The sequence below is a fragment of the Camellia sinensis genome, chromosome 11 (assembly GCF_055761805.1).
Source record: "Camellia sinensis isolate YWXY chromosome 11, ASM5576180v1, whole genome shotgun sequence".
In the NCBI taxonomy this organism is placed as follows: domain Eukaryota; kingdom Viridiplantae; phylum Streptophyta; class Magnoliopsida; order Ericales; family Theaceae; genus Camellia; species Camellia sinensis.
The window spans coordinates 70,038,017-70,054,759 of NC_138971.1; the positions used below are offsets into that span (position 1 = coordinate 70,038,017).

The 16,743-nt window shown below is 37.0% G+C and overlaps 1 protein-coding gene across 1 annotated transcript; it reads right to left on the minus strand.

Annotated features, from left to right (window-relative positions):
* Nucleotides 1-1,073: 1,073 nt before the first annotated feature.
* Nucleotides 1,074-16,290, minus strand: LOC145803154 (homeobox protein knotted-1-like 3). Its single transcript, XM_082896486.1, has 3 exons — nucleotides 15,943-16,290; nucleotides 3,398-3,518; nucleotides 1,074-1,267 (listed from the first exon to the last, which is right to left on the minus strand). Exons 1-3 carry the CDS (start codon nucleotides 16,285-16,287, stop codon nucleotides 1,104-1,106), a joined length of 630 nt encoding a protein of 209 aa, XP_082752612.1. The 5' UTR covers nucleotides 16,288-16,290; the 3' UTR covers nucleotides 1,074-1,103.
* Nucleotides 16,291-16,743: the final 453 nt, after the last annotated feature.

Genomic DNA, 16,743 nt, shown 5'->3' on the forward strand with positions numbered 1-16,743 from the left:
TCTATGAAGAGTTCACACTACTACAAATATAGATAAAGATCACACTTTTTTGGTGTGATGTATGTTTTTTAATCACACCTTTTAAGTTTTATTAAAGTGTGGTCTTTAGGAGTGTGATTAAAAATGGTCATTTTTAATCACACTTTTTAAGTGTCATTAAAAAATGCTTTCATCACACCTTTTAAGTGTGATTAAAAACATTTAGATCACACCTTTTAAGTGTGGTTAAAAACATTTAGATCACACCTTTTAAGTGTGATTAAAAATATTTAGATCACACCTTTTAAGTGTGGTTAAAAACATTTAGATGACACCTTTTAAGTGTGATTAAAAACTTTAGTTCACACCTTTTAAGTGTGATTAAAAACATTTAGATCACACCTTTTAAGTGTGATTAAAAATATTTAGATCACACATTTTAAGTGTGATTAAAAACATTTAGATCACACCTTTTAAGTATGATTAAAAACTTTAGTTCACACCTTTTAAGTGTGATTAAAAACTTTAGATCACATCTTTTAAGTGTGATTAAAAACATTTAGATCACACCTTTTAAGTGTGATTAATAACTAATAAAACCTGTGATAAAAAAAAAAAATTTGACATATTTAAAGAATAATCAATATTATTTTTGCACGCGCATTTGAATAATGTAATACACACTATATACTATATTTTGAATCACAACCATATATTGAATGAAATAATATCATATATTTTATAAATGAAAGTTAAATGTTTAAAAGTATATACAAAGAAATTAATAAAAAAAAATTAACTGTGATTACATACATTAAAAAATAAAAAATAAAAAACTTGAAAAAAGTAAATTCTTGAATTCTTTAACCATATTTTGCATCTCTCCAAAAAATTTCTGACCTGAAAAATAAAAAAACAAATTAATTTAAAAACCGCCAGAAGCATATGAATAAACTTACTAATTAATTTATAAACTTACATTTAGATGACACCAAAAATAATGTAATTTATCCAGTTGTTAAACTGCCCCAATCCTTTCCCCACAGCCAAATATATGCATAGAAAAGTGTCCACAATCAAATATTTGTCTCTCACCTGTTTCAGTTTATGCTTCAGCTCTTGCCTCACACGCTCATCAAGGATCTTTCACTCTCTGTTGGGACGAGAGGACCAAAACCCAAGATGTCAGCACCCTCCAACCTTCCATCAAACAAGTTTGTGTCACTGTCTACTTGGTCATCGTCATCATCAGACATTGTTGCCCCTGTGCCTTCTCCAGGAGAAACACCTGTTCATATACCATGTTAAGCAGAATTTGCTTTAGTATTTCAAGATTAGACATCATGGAGTTCAACATGGTAAAGCACAATTCCATTTTATAATTTTTCATTATGCTTTTGATTCTTGAATCTTGCTACTTTACCATAAGAACATGTTTATCTGCAGAAGAAACAAAGCAATAGGTGTTCCTTTGACAATTTTTTTTTTAGATATTGTATAGTTATCTCAATAAGGACAAGTGATCTACATTTGGTCAGACCAAAAAAAAAAAAAATTAAACGTAACCAATTCCGTGTTATAAAAATGTATACGCATGTATCATGGTTCTCAAGGGTCATCACAGCCACACTAGGTATTCAGTTACAGGTGCTTCTTGTGAAATGTCATAAACCGTCATACGGAAAGGCTTAAGAATCAGATAGATACCATGCAGAGTACATTTTTTTAAAGCAATCACTAATTCCTCTATAAGTAATAGAAAGAATATTAGCATGCCAGACACAGGAGAATTTGCTAGTAAAAACAATGTAATGAGAAATATCCATGAAGATATATTTTTTTTTGGGTGGGTTATATCCATGAAGATAGATAGTAGCATTGAAGGCTTCGAAATGTTAATTACAGATAGAATGGAAAATATTGAACATGAAGTAGTCCAGAAGCAAAGGACTCATATCACTAAGTGTTATGGGCTAATACAACATTCTCATGCATATAAAAATTGTGCAGCACTGCACCCAAAACCTTTATCTCAATACTTTCTCGCAGCACTTATATATGCTTCCTCATTTGTCCAGCCTCAAGCTGGTTCTCAGAGGGTTCAATTATTAATAATCATCTGTTGAAAAACAATTCCACACTTCCAGTTTCCTTCTGCAAATTCAGCAATTATGCTACAAAAAGGATTTTTTTTGAAAGGTATTTTATTATGTAGATCATATTAGAATGCATTCACTAACAAGTAGCAACACAACATAATTTTAGGAGTAATGGAAGTGTTGATTTGAGCATCTAAAAATCGAAGCCTATTGATGCTTGTGGGAATTTTAATCATAGTTTTTTTGCTTCATGTTTCTCAATGGAGTTGACATAGGAATTATCTCACACACAATAAGTAATCAACTGCTCGACAAGAGTTTGTGCCTAAATGATTTTATATTCTCATATACTAAGGCCTCATTTGGGAACAGACTATTTTAGTAAATTTTTGGTTTTTTGGCTAAAATATGAGGTAAAAAAAAACTAGTATGTTTAGAATGGCTTTTTGGTTTTTTACGAAAAGATGTGCAAAAAGTAGAGAGAAAAGGAAATCTTTGACTTTTTGGTATAGGTTATAGGCTTTTTGATTTTTTTAGTAACTTTTAGGCTTTTAAGCTAAAACATTGACATGCCAAACGAGGCCTAAATATAAGTCTAGCCACCAGAGGAGTTAGAAAAATAATCTACATGGAAAATACATTATCTTCACTGAAGTAAATAATAAGAATAAGAATAATAATTTAAAAAATAAAAAACCAAATTCTTAGCTTTGACCTGCCAGTTAACTGGGTCACAGCATGAAGTATCTATGTGCTCATGTGTAGTTAAGCTGAGGCTGAGTATACATATGCATTGAAAACTAAGAATGAAGTGCAATGATTTCATGAGGCCTTGGGCTTTAGGGCAAATTATTGGATTTAGTCAAGATGCCAATGGTGGTGGATGACAAGCAATAAACTCATTCAACCTAGTAAAGGACTATGCTCTGAGAGTCCAGAGGATTCTTTGGATTTGGAAAACCAAATTAGAAACCTTCTCAGTAGTCCTGTTCTTTGTTTTGAAGTTTTCTTCTTCCTCAAAAGCAAAATATCACTACCTACCTACCAAGGAAGGTGATATGTACCATTCTTAATTCATATCAACAAACTAAAGAAAAATGTAAGGTCATGAGAAGTTATGTAAACTCCAATGTAAGTAACAGCACTAAAGGTCTCAAACTGTCAAAAAATTGTATGATAATCAACATCATTACAAGAAAGCAAGTAAAAATTGGCCTGCGGAAAAAGGATTTCAAATTTTGGGGAAACCTGGAATCTATTGGAGTACACAAGAAATCTGAGAAATGAACAAATCTAGAAAGAATAAATAATGAACATACCTGTTAAGCTTTGTAGGGATTGCTCAATCTCCCAGCAAGCCATTACTGCTTCCATTGCATGCACACGAACATGTTGTTGCAGTTGTTCTTTAAAAGAACAGAGCAAGAGTACATAATGTGTCTACATTATAAGAGGAAGATATATGAAAAATAAGATACATTTAAAAAAAAAACTTTCCTTTTGAATGTAGAACATGTTTATGTATCAAAATAAGTCTTAAAATAATATAATGCAGTCATTTTATGACCATGACAGTTGCTCAAAGAAATTAGCAAATGAAAATTTTTGAAACCTTATAAGCGTATTGATGGTTACTTGTATTCTTGATGGAAGGAAAAAGGCCTTGGCTTTAGTCCCATACCCTTTCCCCTTACTTTTTAGGGGTAGGGGATCTCGGGTTGGTTCCATTTAAAAAAACTTTCGTTTTGAATGTAGAACATGTTTATGTATCAAAATAAGTCTTAAAATAATATAATGCAGTCGTTTTATGACCACGACAGTTGCTCAAAGAAATTAGTAAATGGAAATTTTTGAAGCCTTGTAAGCGTATTGATGGTTACTTGTATTCTTGCAAGAATTTAGGTTTTATAATCCATAGAATATATTATTTTGACAAATATTAAAATGGCTCCCAAGCATGAAGCAAAGTTCATCAGGACTTGTAAAAAGATCGGCTAATCATCATGTGAAGCGTCAAGGAGTCTGCATCGTGCTTGGTGTTTTCTGTTGACACAAGAATTTTTTGCAGATTTATTTTTACAAAATGATTCATAATTCCACCATGTCAACTAAAGATCCCAAAAAGCCTGACATAGAATGACAAAAAGAAAAGTAGTGGGAAGTTGGATATTGTCACGCCTCAAACTCGCCCCTAAAAGTTCGGGCATGACCCATACAGAAACGGGCACTTAACCTGATATACATATCATATGGGGCCTGAACGGAAGCACTTAATATAATAAAATAACACAGAAAAGCATCCATTGAGCTAAACCTAACATGCCAGGATCACATTCGTGAGGGCCATTTTTTTTTTCTACATACCCAAACACATACATAATTGCACAATCGAACATTGGTATAAAAAGGGACCACATATATACATTTTAACCTTAGGTAAATAATCAAAGTGCAAGTCAAAATCTTATCAGAACTTGACATAAGTGCATAGACTCGGTCTGGGAGCCTGGACAAACTAAGGTTGACAACTGAAGAGTGAGCATCAAGGGTTAAGACGGACTCCCAAAGTGATTACCTACAGAACAGACATAGCACAAAGTGAGCGAAGCTCAGTGAATAATAGTACGTAAACGATTCAATGCTCAACTTGAATTAAAATACATATCAATGCATACATAAATAATAAGGCATAAGGTTAATTGATTCTGTATTAATTCTTGAATGGCCTAAGGCCCAGTCTTGAAACATATTGACTTGAAACATAATACCTTGGAACATACTGGCTTTAAGCCCTTAAAAAAGTGGCGATAGCCTTTGTACATATTAGCATTAAACTTTTAAACATGGTGGCATATAGCCCTTGAACATATGGCATGGAGCCCTTAAACATGGTGGCATATAGCCCTTGTATATATGGCATGAAGCCCTTGAACATATAAATATATGAACTCAAGAGGTGTCTCACACGGATTCTAGAGATGACTCACATCGTAGCACTTAGTTCTGTGTAGCATTTTGTTTCACATTAGGATGGCATAAGCCCTTATCAGATTGGCATTACAGCTCTTATCAGAATGGCATTAAGCCCTTGGACATATAGATATATGAACTCAAGAGGTGTCTCACACGGATTCTAGAGGTGACTCACATCGTAGCACTTAGTTCCGTGTAGCACTTTGTGTCATTTCATAACAACTTATACAGATGGCCATGGGCCTCATAACTTTCACAGAATGGCTTTCAGCCACATAATTTTCACATATGTATGGACTCAAGAGGTGTCTCACATGGACTCTAGCGGTGGCTCACAATGTAGCACTTAGTTCCAAGTAGCACTTTGTTCCATACCAATAATTAGCAGGTCTTACGGACCAAACCATACATAAATGTCATACCATAAACGGAAATAAATTCATACATATGCATTATGCTTGAATCATTAACAGAAATCAGAATTCATACTTACTTATACTTAGCCTTTTAATAGCGCTGGCAAATCAATAAAAAGCATTCTTGTTAGTTCCATAAAGAAATTCCTCAACATTGTGAACTTATAGTACACTTGAACTTGTACATATGTAAGCTTGTAACGTAGCTTGCAACATGCTTAAGCTTGTATCGTACTTAAACTTGTAACATACTTGAATTTATAACATACATGAACTTGTAACATGCGTCTACTTGTAATATACTTGAACTTATAACATGCGTGAACTTGCAACATGTATCTACTTGTAACATACTTAAACTTAAAAACTTGTAACATATTTAAACTTGTATATACTTGTACTTGTAACCTAACTTAAACTTGTACATATTTGAACTGGTCACATATATAAACTTGTAACATTCTTGAGTTTGTAACATTCTTGATTTATAGCGTACGTAAACTTATAACAGACTTAAACTTAGAACATACGTAAACTTGTAACTTAATTATTTGAACCACGGTATCATTACCCCTGGGTGAGGGCCTTGTGCTAAAGATGATGTGAATACTGCTACATATATGAATAATCATTCATTAAGTTAATAGAAAACAGAGCATTTCTTGTTATATCATGCCATTAACATGCGCTTAACAAAATAGAATAATTCATATTCTTATGTGGGTTGCATACTGATGGTAAACCTTTACATTCATATCATAGATTCTAAATGATCTTGGGTCCCTTCGTAACATAGTCTTAGATTCACACAAATATCATTCTTCAAGGATGAACCTAGGTTCCACTTATTCTTTAAGAAATAACATAATATGCTGATAAATAACAAATGACTAATATTCGTCATTAACAGAACATAAGAATTCCAAAATCATACCGACGGACGCGAATCTTTCAGCGTTCATGTAAGTTCACATTGCTTTCCAATTATCATAAATGTTCGTATAACACTTACAAGAAACAGAGCATTAGTGACAATAATTGTCAACAATAGATAAAATGTACATTTTTGTACTACTACTCACAGTGCTACAACGGAGTGCTTGTCCCTCCTGGAATGTGCCCTGTACACATACATAACTTAGACATTAGTTCTTTTTCTTTCTTAATTCATTTCCTGCATCATTTCACTTCGAACGAATTTATAGGCATCTTAGAAACTTCAAACATAAATTTCAAAAATACCAGAGGGTTAAGCACGCAAAACAGAGTGAACGAATTTTTGCAGTTTGGGCCGCACGTGCAGCTGTGAGCCCCGCACGTGCGTCAGTGCTTCCCGCACGTGCGGCAGTGAACCCCGCACGTGCGGCGATCTGGGCAGAAAACAGTTCGAAGCTTCAGCAAAGCTTAGTTTTGGGGGAGTATTCTTGAAGCTCAAAATAGATCTTTTAATTGTTAAAACATAGGTCAACCATCATGTAAATAGGAGCTATAATATAAATCAATCTTCATACAATTTGGACCTTTGACAACTTAACTTCATAACATTCCCATCTTCACATACATAAACATATATACACACATGATCATTTAGCTACATGAGCTCAAGAGACATAATTCTCATTAATCATTCACCACCTACTTGTTCCACAACATAAACCCTAACTTGTATGACATAAAGAACTTTCTACTTAATTATCAAAGAGAGGAACCAATTAGAATGAATTACACATACCTTACATTAAAATCTTTATAACCCCTCTAATTCCTCAATCTTCTTCCTTGATGAACTCCCTCACAAACCCTCCTCCTCTCTAATTCTCTCTCTCTCAGGAAATATTGATATAAGGGTCCCAAGTCAAAGAGCTAGCATATATACACACATATATATATATATATATATATATATATATATATTATAAAAGAAAAAGTTGAATAGGACGAAAATCAATCGTTTAAGCATCCCAAATTGAAATTTCACAGAAACATTTAATATTACTTAAAAAATATGCTGATCACATACATAAAATCAATTTCAGGAAATTAAGCCCCTAAGGCTTCCAATTTCTGCTTCCAGCATTCTACATATAACAGATACTTTTCGTGTTCAACAGATAGACATCCTTAAACATGGGATTTACTTACTTAACCATGTGGAATTTCACAATGAGCATATAAATATACAGAATAAGGGAACTGAAAGTATATCAGAATCATAGATGAGGGTCGGGTTATTACAGATATCCTAATATTTCCTCCCAAATAGCAGTCCACTGTTTGATCATTTAGGCAACTTAACTGTAAAACACCGGAGAACTAGATTTATTTCCAGAGAAATGGGTGCATAAATTCTTTCTGACCAAATTTTAGTATTCAATCTCATGTGTATTGAAAAAAATGAGAATAAACTTCTCTTTTTTTTTTATTTATTCATTGACCAGTTCTGAAGGGAAGAGGAATCATATGTTCAAACAGTACATAAGCAAAACCCAGTGGAATGAAGAACTGTAATTCCACGCAATTCATTATATTTAGCTCCCAAAAAATCAATTAAGAACCTAAACATAATATAGTAGTCTGCATAAAGTTCTGTTTATATTCAGGTTTCAGGAACTGCTTTCGTGGATTTATATGACGGATTTGTGATTAGGCAGAATGAGAAAATATTATATGGCTCTAATGTCATGACAAAAACATGATCACCATAGAGCTTGAGTACACCAAGTGATCTGCAAGACTCAAGTTCTTAATCAGTGTCTGTAGACGTCCCCGAACGCCCCGGGAGGGTTAAGTCCCGTTCTGTTCATTTGGGGTCACTACAGCTCGGACTCTAAAATGTTGCGGTTCTTAATCTGAACCAAAGAGTCCAAATCCGGCAAATCGTTTTGAGAAACTGATTTTTTGAAAAAGTAGTGCCAAACATGGACTGCTTTGCCAGATACAGAGTCGCCACCTAAATATTTTATTTTGGGAAATTTAGGAAACCCTGACTCGGTGCCAAAAGGGCACGTGTCCGTCATCACCAAAGTTGCCTCGGCTCGGGAACTTGGGTACGATTGGGGAAGGTCACTTCGTGAGCACCCCCGCTCGCCCGGTCATAGACCGGCCTCTACTAACCATGATATCAATCTTTGAAAACATTGCGAGTTCTTATTCCGGTTTATTAGCCTAGGTTACTATGTGATGCTCACAGCATGTAAATATAGACCGGGTCGCCTGAATTGGAACAAAACATTTCATGTTTGTTTATTTGAAAGTGGTTTGATGGTGCTACCCGCAAGTAGGCTAAAACGTGGATTTGCCACCCTCGGGTGGGCTTAGAAAACATGATTTTGCCACTATCTAGTGGGCTTAAAACACACATTTGATGAATTATTCCAATTCAAATAACCCAACCTTCACCCACAGGCATTCAGACAGTTATATCACATAAGCACATAGCCTCATGGTAAGCATGCTATTCATGGCAGTCACTCACACGCATGCAAGGATGCTAAAGCATAAAACTTACCGAGTACTCCAAGCCAAAATAGGGATTTATTAGAAATCATGCATGATCCTAAGTATACAGAAATGCCTAATGCAACACATGCGAAATGCAATTATAGCAGGCTCGGCTGTTCTAAGATGGTATATGAAATGCTACAGCTATCATGTATTCAACTTTGAAATTGAAAGTACAATGCAGTTAGTATGATGCGCCGAGCCCGGTGCATGCAATACAGATGAATGAATGCAAACATGCTGTCATACTGTATGCTAATTGAAATATGCCCTAATCTAACCATCATGAGCGGATAAATAAAAGGGAGAAAGACGTGGGGTTGGAAGACATACAACACACACACGCACACTTATTACAGTTGTGCCCTCGCGCAGAGGGTCCGAATAAATATACAGTCCAAATATTACAGTCCCGAATAAAAGAATATTACAGTCCAAAATATTACAAAATCCTAATTAATTAATGAATTAACTAAGAAAGCAAATAAAACTGGCGTGCAAGCCAGGGACTGTCTTGCTTCTGATGGATGATGCATGTCCGGATTGTCTTGCGCGGAAATCCACCGGAATGCCCCGATTAGCCTCTGTTTACACCTGTTCTTGAAATGCGTGCCGAGCCCCAAAAAGTTGCTGATTCTTCGTTTTGCTGCAACAGAGAGCAGGAAAGGGGCATAGCAATGTATTTGCACAAATATATGCATGTCTCGATCCTCGTGCCACCAATCACGCATACCGAGGCATGATGGCCGAGGAGTCGAAATGCACAACTCAATATAAGATGAATGCACGTGAAACTACAGCTAAAACCTAACTCCATCATGGATAATCCGGAGTGTCGGTGACTGGGGAATTGAGACACATTCCGTCACTCGGGGTACGAAATGTACCTCGTTTCCCGTGCCCGGACTAACTCCTATTCCGGACACGATGCAATATGCATGATATGCATGAAATGCAACTAAGATACAATCCTAACATACACAATGCTATGGAAATGAGATGTCTCGAAATGCGTACACACGGGCACGCAAACCGAGATGCCTCGAAATGCGTGCACACGGGCACGCAAACCGAGAAAATGCATGAATGCAATGAAAATGAGACGCCTTGAAATGCGTGCACACGGGCACGCAAACCTAGGCGATGGCAAAATGCTATGCAATGAAAATGAGATGCCTCGAAATGCGTGCACACGGGCACGCAAACGGAGGCAATGGCAAAATGCTATGAAAATGAGGTGCCTTGAAATGCGTGCACACGGGCACGCAAACCGAGGCAATGGTATACGCAATGAAAATGAGATACCTCGAAATGCGTGCACACGGGCACGCAAACTGAGGCGATGGCAAAATGCTACAAAAATGAGGTGCCTCGAAATGCGTGCACACGGGCACGCAAACCGAGGCGGTAGCAGAATGTGATGAAATGACATGAAAACATGATATGGGCTTATACCAACATGAGTGAGCCTCAGCCACACTCACATAGGATGCCGGTGGCAGAAAATGAGGTGCCTCGAAATGCGTGCACACGGGCACGCAAACTGAGGCGATGCATACGCAATGCAAATGACATACAGAATGCAATATGGACTTCTACTAACATGAGAGAGCCTTAGCCGCACTCACATAAGATGCCGATGGCAGAAAATGAAGTGCGTGCACACGGGCACGCAAACCGAGGCGATGCATACGCAATGCAAATGACATACAGAATGCAATATGGACTTATACTAACATGAGAGAGCCTCAGCCGCACTCACATAAGATGCCGATGGCAGAAAATGAAGTGCCTCGAAATGCGTGCACACGGGCACGCAAACCGAGGCGATGCATACGCAATGCAAATGACATGGCAATGACATGCAAACATGCTAATGAAATTTCAGCACTGAAATGTGGGGGAAAACAGCCCCGAAATGAGGCGAAAACACACCCGATGCATGAAAAAGTCCCGGAAGATGGATTATGGCACCCGAAATGGCCTACAGCTATGCCAAACATGCACAACATGGACATGCAATGCAAAGACAGAAGCTAGACAGTCCCAAAAAAGGCACATTCACAGTTATAAACATGGCCAAACAACAAGCATAGGTATGGCAAAAATAGCATTCAAGAATAGGGGCTAAAAGAGGGGTTATGAAGCAAGTGATATAAGCAAAACCCAAACTGAAAAATTCCCTTCTACAACATTGAAGAGGGACCAAAAATAAACATATTTACAGAACTGTAAAAACCCAAAAACAGTATACAAACATGCTAGAAATGCAATGCAAAATAAGGCTCAAAAGAGGCTATAACATGAGGTATGCAAAATAATCACCAAACAGCCAAAGACCCTTAATAAAACATGTAGAATGGACCAAAATAAGCACTTTTCCAGAACTGTGAAATGGCCAAAAACAAAAGCATGGTAGGCTAACTAAACATGCAAGAATGGGGAATAAAAGAGAGATATAACATGAAGTGACCTATGGAGGTCCCAAACCATGAAAGGACCTAAATGAAACATGAAGTATGGACCAAAATAAGAACTTTTTCAGAACTGTAAAATGGCCAAAAATAAAAGTATGATTAGGCTGCCATTGCATGCAAGAATGGGGAAGAAAAGAGGAGTATAAAGGTAGGTACAACATGGAAGTCCCAAATGGTGTTGAGCCCTTCTTCAATGTTGAAGAGGGGCTCAAAATAAGCCTATTTACAGAACTGTAAAAACTCCAAAACAGATCACACACAAGCTAAAAAAATCATGCAAGAAAACGGTATTTAAGAAGGGTATTGAAGCAAGTGCAATATGGGGGGCTCAAACAGGGTTGAGCCCTTAAGAAAAAGTGAAAATGAGCTCAAAAAAATGCCACCTTCAGTTATGGTCGGAGCTCAAAACAATAAGCATAAGGAGCTAAGATATAGGCCAAAAAAATGCACAAAAGAGAGAAAATGGGACTCACCCTTGTAGAACCAATCTTTAGCAACCTTTGGACTGAGTTTGGGAGCTTTTAACCTCTGGAGGACAGCCTCAAGCTGCTGGAATGGGTGTTGGAGGTATTGTGCTATGGCTTGGTGTGTAAATGGCCAAGAATAAGCCCCTTTTGGACCCTTTAACCCACCCAAATGTAGAGAGAGAGGGAGATATATAGAGAGAGTGATATATATCTCTCCTATATCAGATTTTTCTAACCTCCTAAAGGGGAGTGGAGGCTCTCTTTATATAGAGAAACCAAAGGGGCAAAGCTTCTCTTGGAAGCTTTGACCAAAAGGGCCAAGCTTCTCTTAGAAGCTTGGAGCAAAAGGGCAAAGCTTCTTGGAGAAGCTAGGCAAAAAGGGTCAAGAGGTTCAAGCTTCTTGGAGAAGCTAGCCAAAAGGGTCAAAAGGTTCAAGCTTCTTGGAGAAGCTAAACAAAAAGGTTCAAAAGGGTCAAGCTTCTTTGAGAAGCTTTAAAATGGTCAAAAGGTTCAAGCTTCTTGGAGAAGCTAAAAAAAGGGGTCAAGCTTCTTGGAGAAGCTAAAAGAGGTCAAGCTTCTTGGAGAAGCTAAAAAAGGTCAAGCTTCTTGGAGAAGCTAAAAAAAAGGTCCAAAAGGGTCAAGCTCCCTCAAGAAAAGGTCTCGGTTAGGAGAAGTGGCCGATTGATCAAAAATAGTGGCCGGCCATGAACTTTTAGGGTCCTCTCATGTGTGTACATCACAAATATGTGGTTCAAAGTTCAAGAAAATGGGTCCAAGGGGTTCAACATTAGCCCGGAAGGATGGGGTCAAAAGGGTCAAGTTGAATTAATGGCCGGCCATGAACTTTTAGGGTCCTCTCATGTGTGTACATCACAAATATGTGGTTCAAAGTTCGAGAAAATAGGCCCAAGGTGTTCAACATTAGCCCGGAAGTGCGAAAAACGGGCGTCGGAGGGCGCCAGAGGAGTAAAAAATTGGTTGCTGCAACAATTGCTGGCCTCCCACCCTTCTACGGCCTTCCTAGTGATAAAACAGAGGTACCTGCCAAAAATGAACGAAAACCGATGCAAAACAAATGTTCGGGGGCCAAAACACACAGTTCGGGGCCCTAGAAACTGCTCGTTAAACACCGAAAGTGGCGTTCGACCACGAAGTGGGTTTCTCAGACCCCAGTGTCCCTCAAAAGGGAGAAAATAAGATGTATGCCAAAAATCAGAACAAACGGAGATGGTTAGGCGGTCCTGAACCGAGGCACACGGCCTGACGGCTCCGAAAACCGGAAACCGGACTCCGAAATGGGCAAAATGGCCTACGGCCACCAAATGTAGCCTACGGGCATTGAGAGATGGTCTACGGGACCTCTCCCTTCCCTCAGGAAAAGAAACAGAGAAAACCGAGTCTGGTTCGCAAACCGAGACAAGGCACAGAAGAGGGTTCGGAAGTCCGGAGGCAGGGCTCACGGCCGCGACTCTGAAACTTCTGAACGAGCACAACATGCAACATCACCAAGCGCTCAACTGGTGACGTCTAAGTCTTAAGGTCGGTCAAAAATGGGGTGTCTACAGTGTCTCAGAATATGCTCAAGTATCTGCCACCAAATACTGACTTTGGCATTCAAAAAAAGTGAAATCGGATAATTGAAAGAACTAAAATAACTCCTTAACAAGGCACATTAGATTCCAAATTATGTTCTCATTTTGCATACCATCACTATCCATCTTTAAGGCAAGATTATCACTTCTAAACAAGTTTCAATCATAATACACCAGTTTAATACCTTGCAGAAGATGAAAGTTATGACTCTGTCATTCCTGAAATTGTAACCTTGGAAGTTTCCATATCATTGAGATCAATAAAGATCACTCATTACTGTTCTAGTATATAGTTTGAAATTAAGAGCAGATTCAATCCTTTGTGCACATAATCCAATTTTCCTCTGCTGGGGATTTATCATAAAATACTATTTAGTGCAAAATTACCACATGGAAAAATAGAAGAACTCTTCTACTACCACATCCATGAGTTATTCATATGAAATATATCCATATAAAATTCATCCACCCATGCAGAATAGTAGTTTTATCTCTAGGAAAGTTTCTTCCTACAAATTTATAGGTACAAAAAATGAGAAACCTTATTATTATCAGGAAATTCTGCTTTCAAGTTCTTTAACCTCTTTCCATTTAATTGACAGGGTTGCAGGATGTATGCCGCTATGTTTACACAATATAGCTGATGTACAAGTGTAGACTCTTGTCAGTGACGAAACACCTTTCATGACTCTCAATTAAAGCACTCAAACCTCAGAGAAATAAATTAATTAATTAACTACAAATCCAAAATGTATGGCATTAAGAAAATTTTACTACCATTCAATCCAAGTTCTCTAGATGTGGGAACCAATTCAAGCTCTTGTAGAATTTCCAATAGAGAAAACTCAAATTCATCCACAAGAGCCTAAGAATTGAAGCAATTTTAATTCAACAACACAAAATAGTTAACTAATGCATTTAGTTGTACTACCTTCTTAAGGAAACTAAAACCCTAAAATTGGAGTTAATCAATGAGTTCATGTTTTTCTACAAACTCGTCGTACACCTAACCTAATCATTATTAAAATGCCTTTATTCTCATTGTTAATAGGTCTACAGTTTGAAATGTCCAATTAAGATGCGACGCAGAGAGACAATAATGTGTTTGGTTATCTTGGAAACGACTTTACTTGGAAATGACTTTAAAGCAACAGAATCATCTAGTAGCATATGCTGATCATCTTTGACAGTAAAAAATATTTAATGAAATTGTTGCTTTAACTTTCAGATTCATTGAAAATGATCTTGGCTTTGAGTCACATCATCGTCACTTTCTACATCTTTTAATTTTGTGAATGCATTACACTCTTAACACTTTATTTAGATGCGTTTTATATAAATGGTAAAATTAATATCACATTTCCCTAATTGATTAACTAACTAACTTCAATCAAATATGAGTTCAGGGTATCCTCAATTGAAAAATGCAAAATTTATATTATCATAACAACTTCAAAGCTTTCTCAATCAGAGGTTATGAGATTTATTGTTCGCGTCAATTAATTTCTTAAAGAAAAACAAGAAGAAGAAAGCGTTGCTATTGATTCTAATCGTATCTAAGGTCAAGAGCAAGGCTCACAGACTCTTAGGTTTCAGGAGAACCTCAGTTTACGGCAATCTCCATCATCAGCGGTGCATTTTGTAGTCATTGCTCATAGAGTCAGTCCATTATTGTGAGAAGTATGCTGTTGAAATTTTTTTACTACGTAGTTCCAAATTTAAATTTTTCGCCCCCATGTAATCCAAATTCAGTAAATATTTTCTCAAAACTGCAGTTCAAAGCTTCTCAATCATGAGTAACACTCAATGAATAAGCAGCAATATTGGCCATTTTTTCATATCAACAGTCTTAGCTCCAATAAGTAATTGTCTATCACTGCAAATCAAGACCTCTCATATAATTTAGTAAAACAATACTTTAAAGTTCCTACCAAGAACTTAATTTAAGAGCAAAGACAACTAATCAAGACCTCTCATCCAATATTTAGTATAACAATACTATAAGTTCCTAAAATAACTTAATTTTATGAGCAAAACGTTTGATGCACTTGTTCCAGCCACTCTTCACATTACAATGCAGATCCATACGAACGCAACAAGTACAGAAAGAACAAAAATAATCAATATTTTCCCTATAATATTTACTTGTCAAGAGGATATTGATCAAAATTGATTTAAAAAAATAATCTATAGCAAGGAAAATTTTCGCCCTGATGAATTGTTATGTTCTGATTTTTGACAGCATAGAGACAAAATTGGATGACAAAACAATCAGAAACAAGACCCATAATAAACTCATCTTCAGTTTCATAAATAGCATACACATATCACCTAATTAATAATATCCACAGCAAAAAGAATAATACAAACAAACAAAATTCAAACAATTATCAGAGAAAATATAGATAAAACAGAGCACAAGAAGCTTAATTACTTACCATGAATTGATCGAGCTCCTTATCATCGCCAATGCTACCATGGCCGAGACCCGAATACTTCCCCACCACGTGCTGCGATTGAGCGAGCTGAGCGTCAATCCTCGGCAACTGATCCACCGGTGTTACGATACGCAAGCGCGCAACATGAGCCGATAACAACTGGTTCTGCTGCCGGAGAATCGCGCTATTAAGCCATGTCAGTCCAACACCGACTTGTTGTGGTGGTTGTTGCGGCGGTTGGTGGTGATGCTCCGGCGGATTTCCGGCGGACTGGCCGAGCTGTTCAGGCAATATAGTTCGTAAAACCGACGTGTTCTCGGCTAAGTGTCGGTCAGAGAACGCCATTTCCTGAGACAAGTGGTTCGGAAAAGCCATCGAGAAAAATGCTCTCTCACGACGACAATACTCGCATCACATATAGTAATACATATATATATATAGAGAGAGAGAGAGACTAGAGATATGACATGTAAATATAGAGAGAGAAACAAAATTCAAAATTGTAGATGGAGAAGGGTGTGCAGTGGACGATTCCATTCTTCTTTCCACTTAATCAACAACAAATCTAAGAAATCAACAACAATTTTGACCCAGGAAATCATATATATATAATAGGAACAAATGAGAATGATGATGAAAAAAAATCCACAACAAACCCTAAATCTTCAAACCCATAAAACTTAATTAATCAAACCCATTTAACAAATCAACAACAAATCAAACCATGGCAAGAAATCATATATATATATCAGTAACAAATCAAAATGAAGACGAAAGGGACCTCGTCGGTCGCCGCCTTCC

Excerpts from the sequence above, each read along its gene's own strand:
- LOC145803154 (XM_082896486.1), bottom strand. The coding sequence starts at position 16,287 with ATGGCGTTCTCTGACCGACACTTAGCCGAGAACACGTCGGTTTTACGA. Across the intron at positions 3,519-15,942 it reads AGGAGCTCGATCAATTCATG|ACACATTATGTACTCTTGCT; the intron begins GTAAGTAATTAA and ends CTTATAATGTAG. Across the intron at positions 1,268-3,397 it reads ATCCCTACAAAGCTTAACAG|GTGTTTCTCCTGGAGAAGGC; the intron begins GTATGTTCATTA and ends GTATATGAACAG.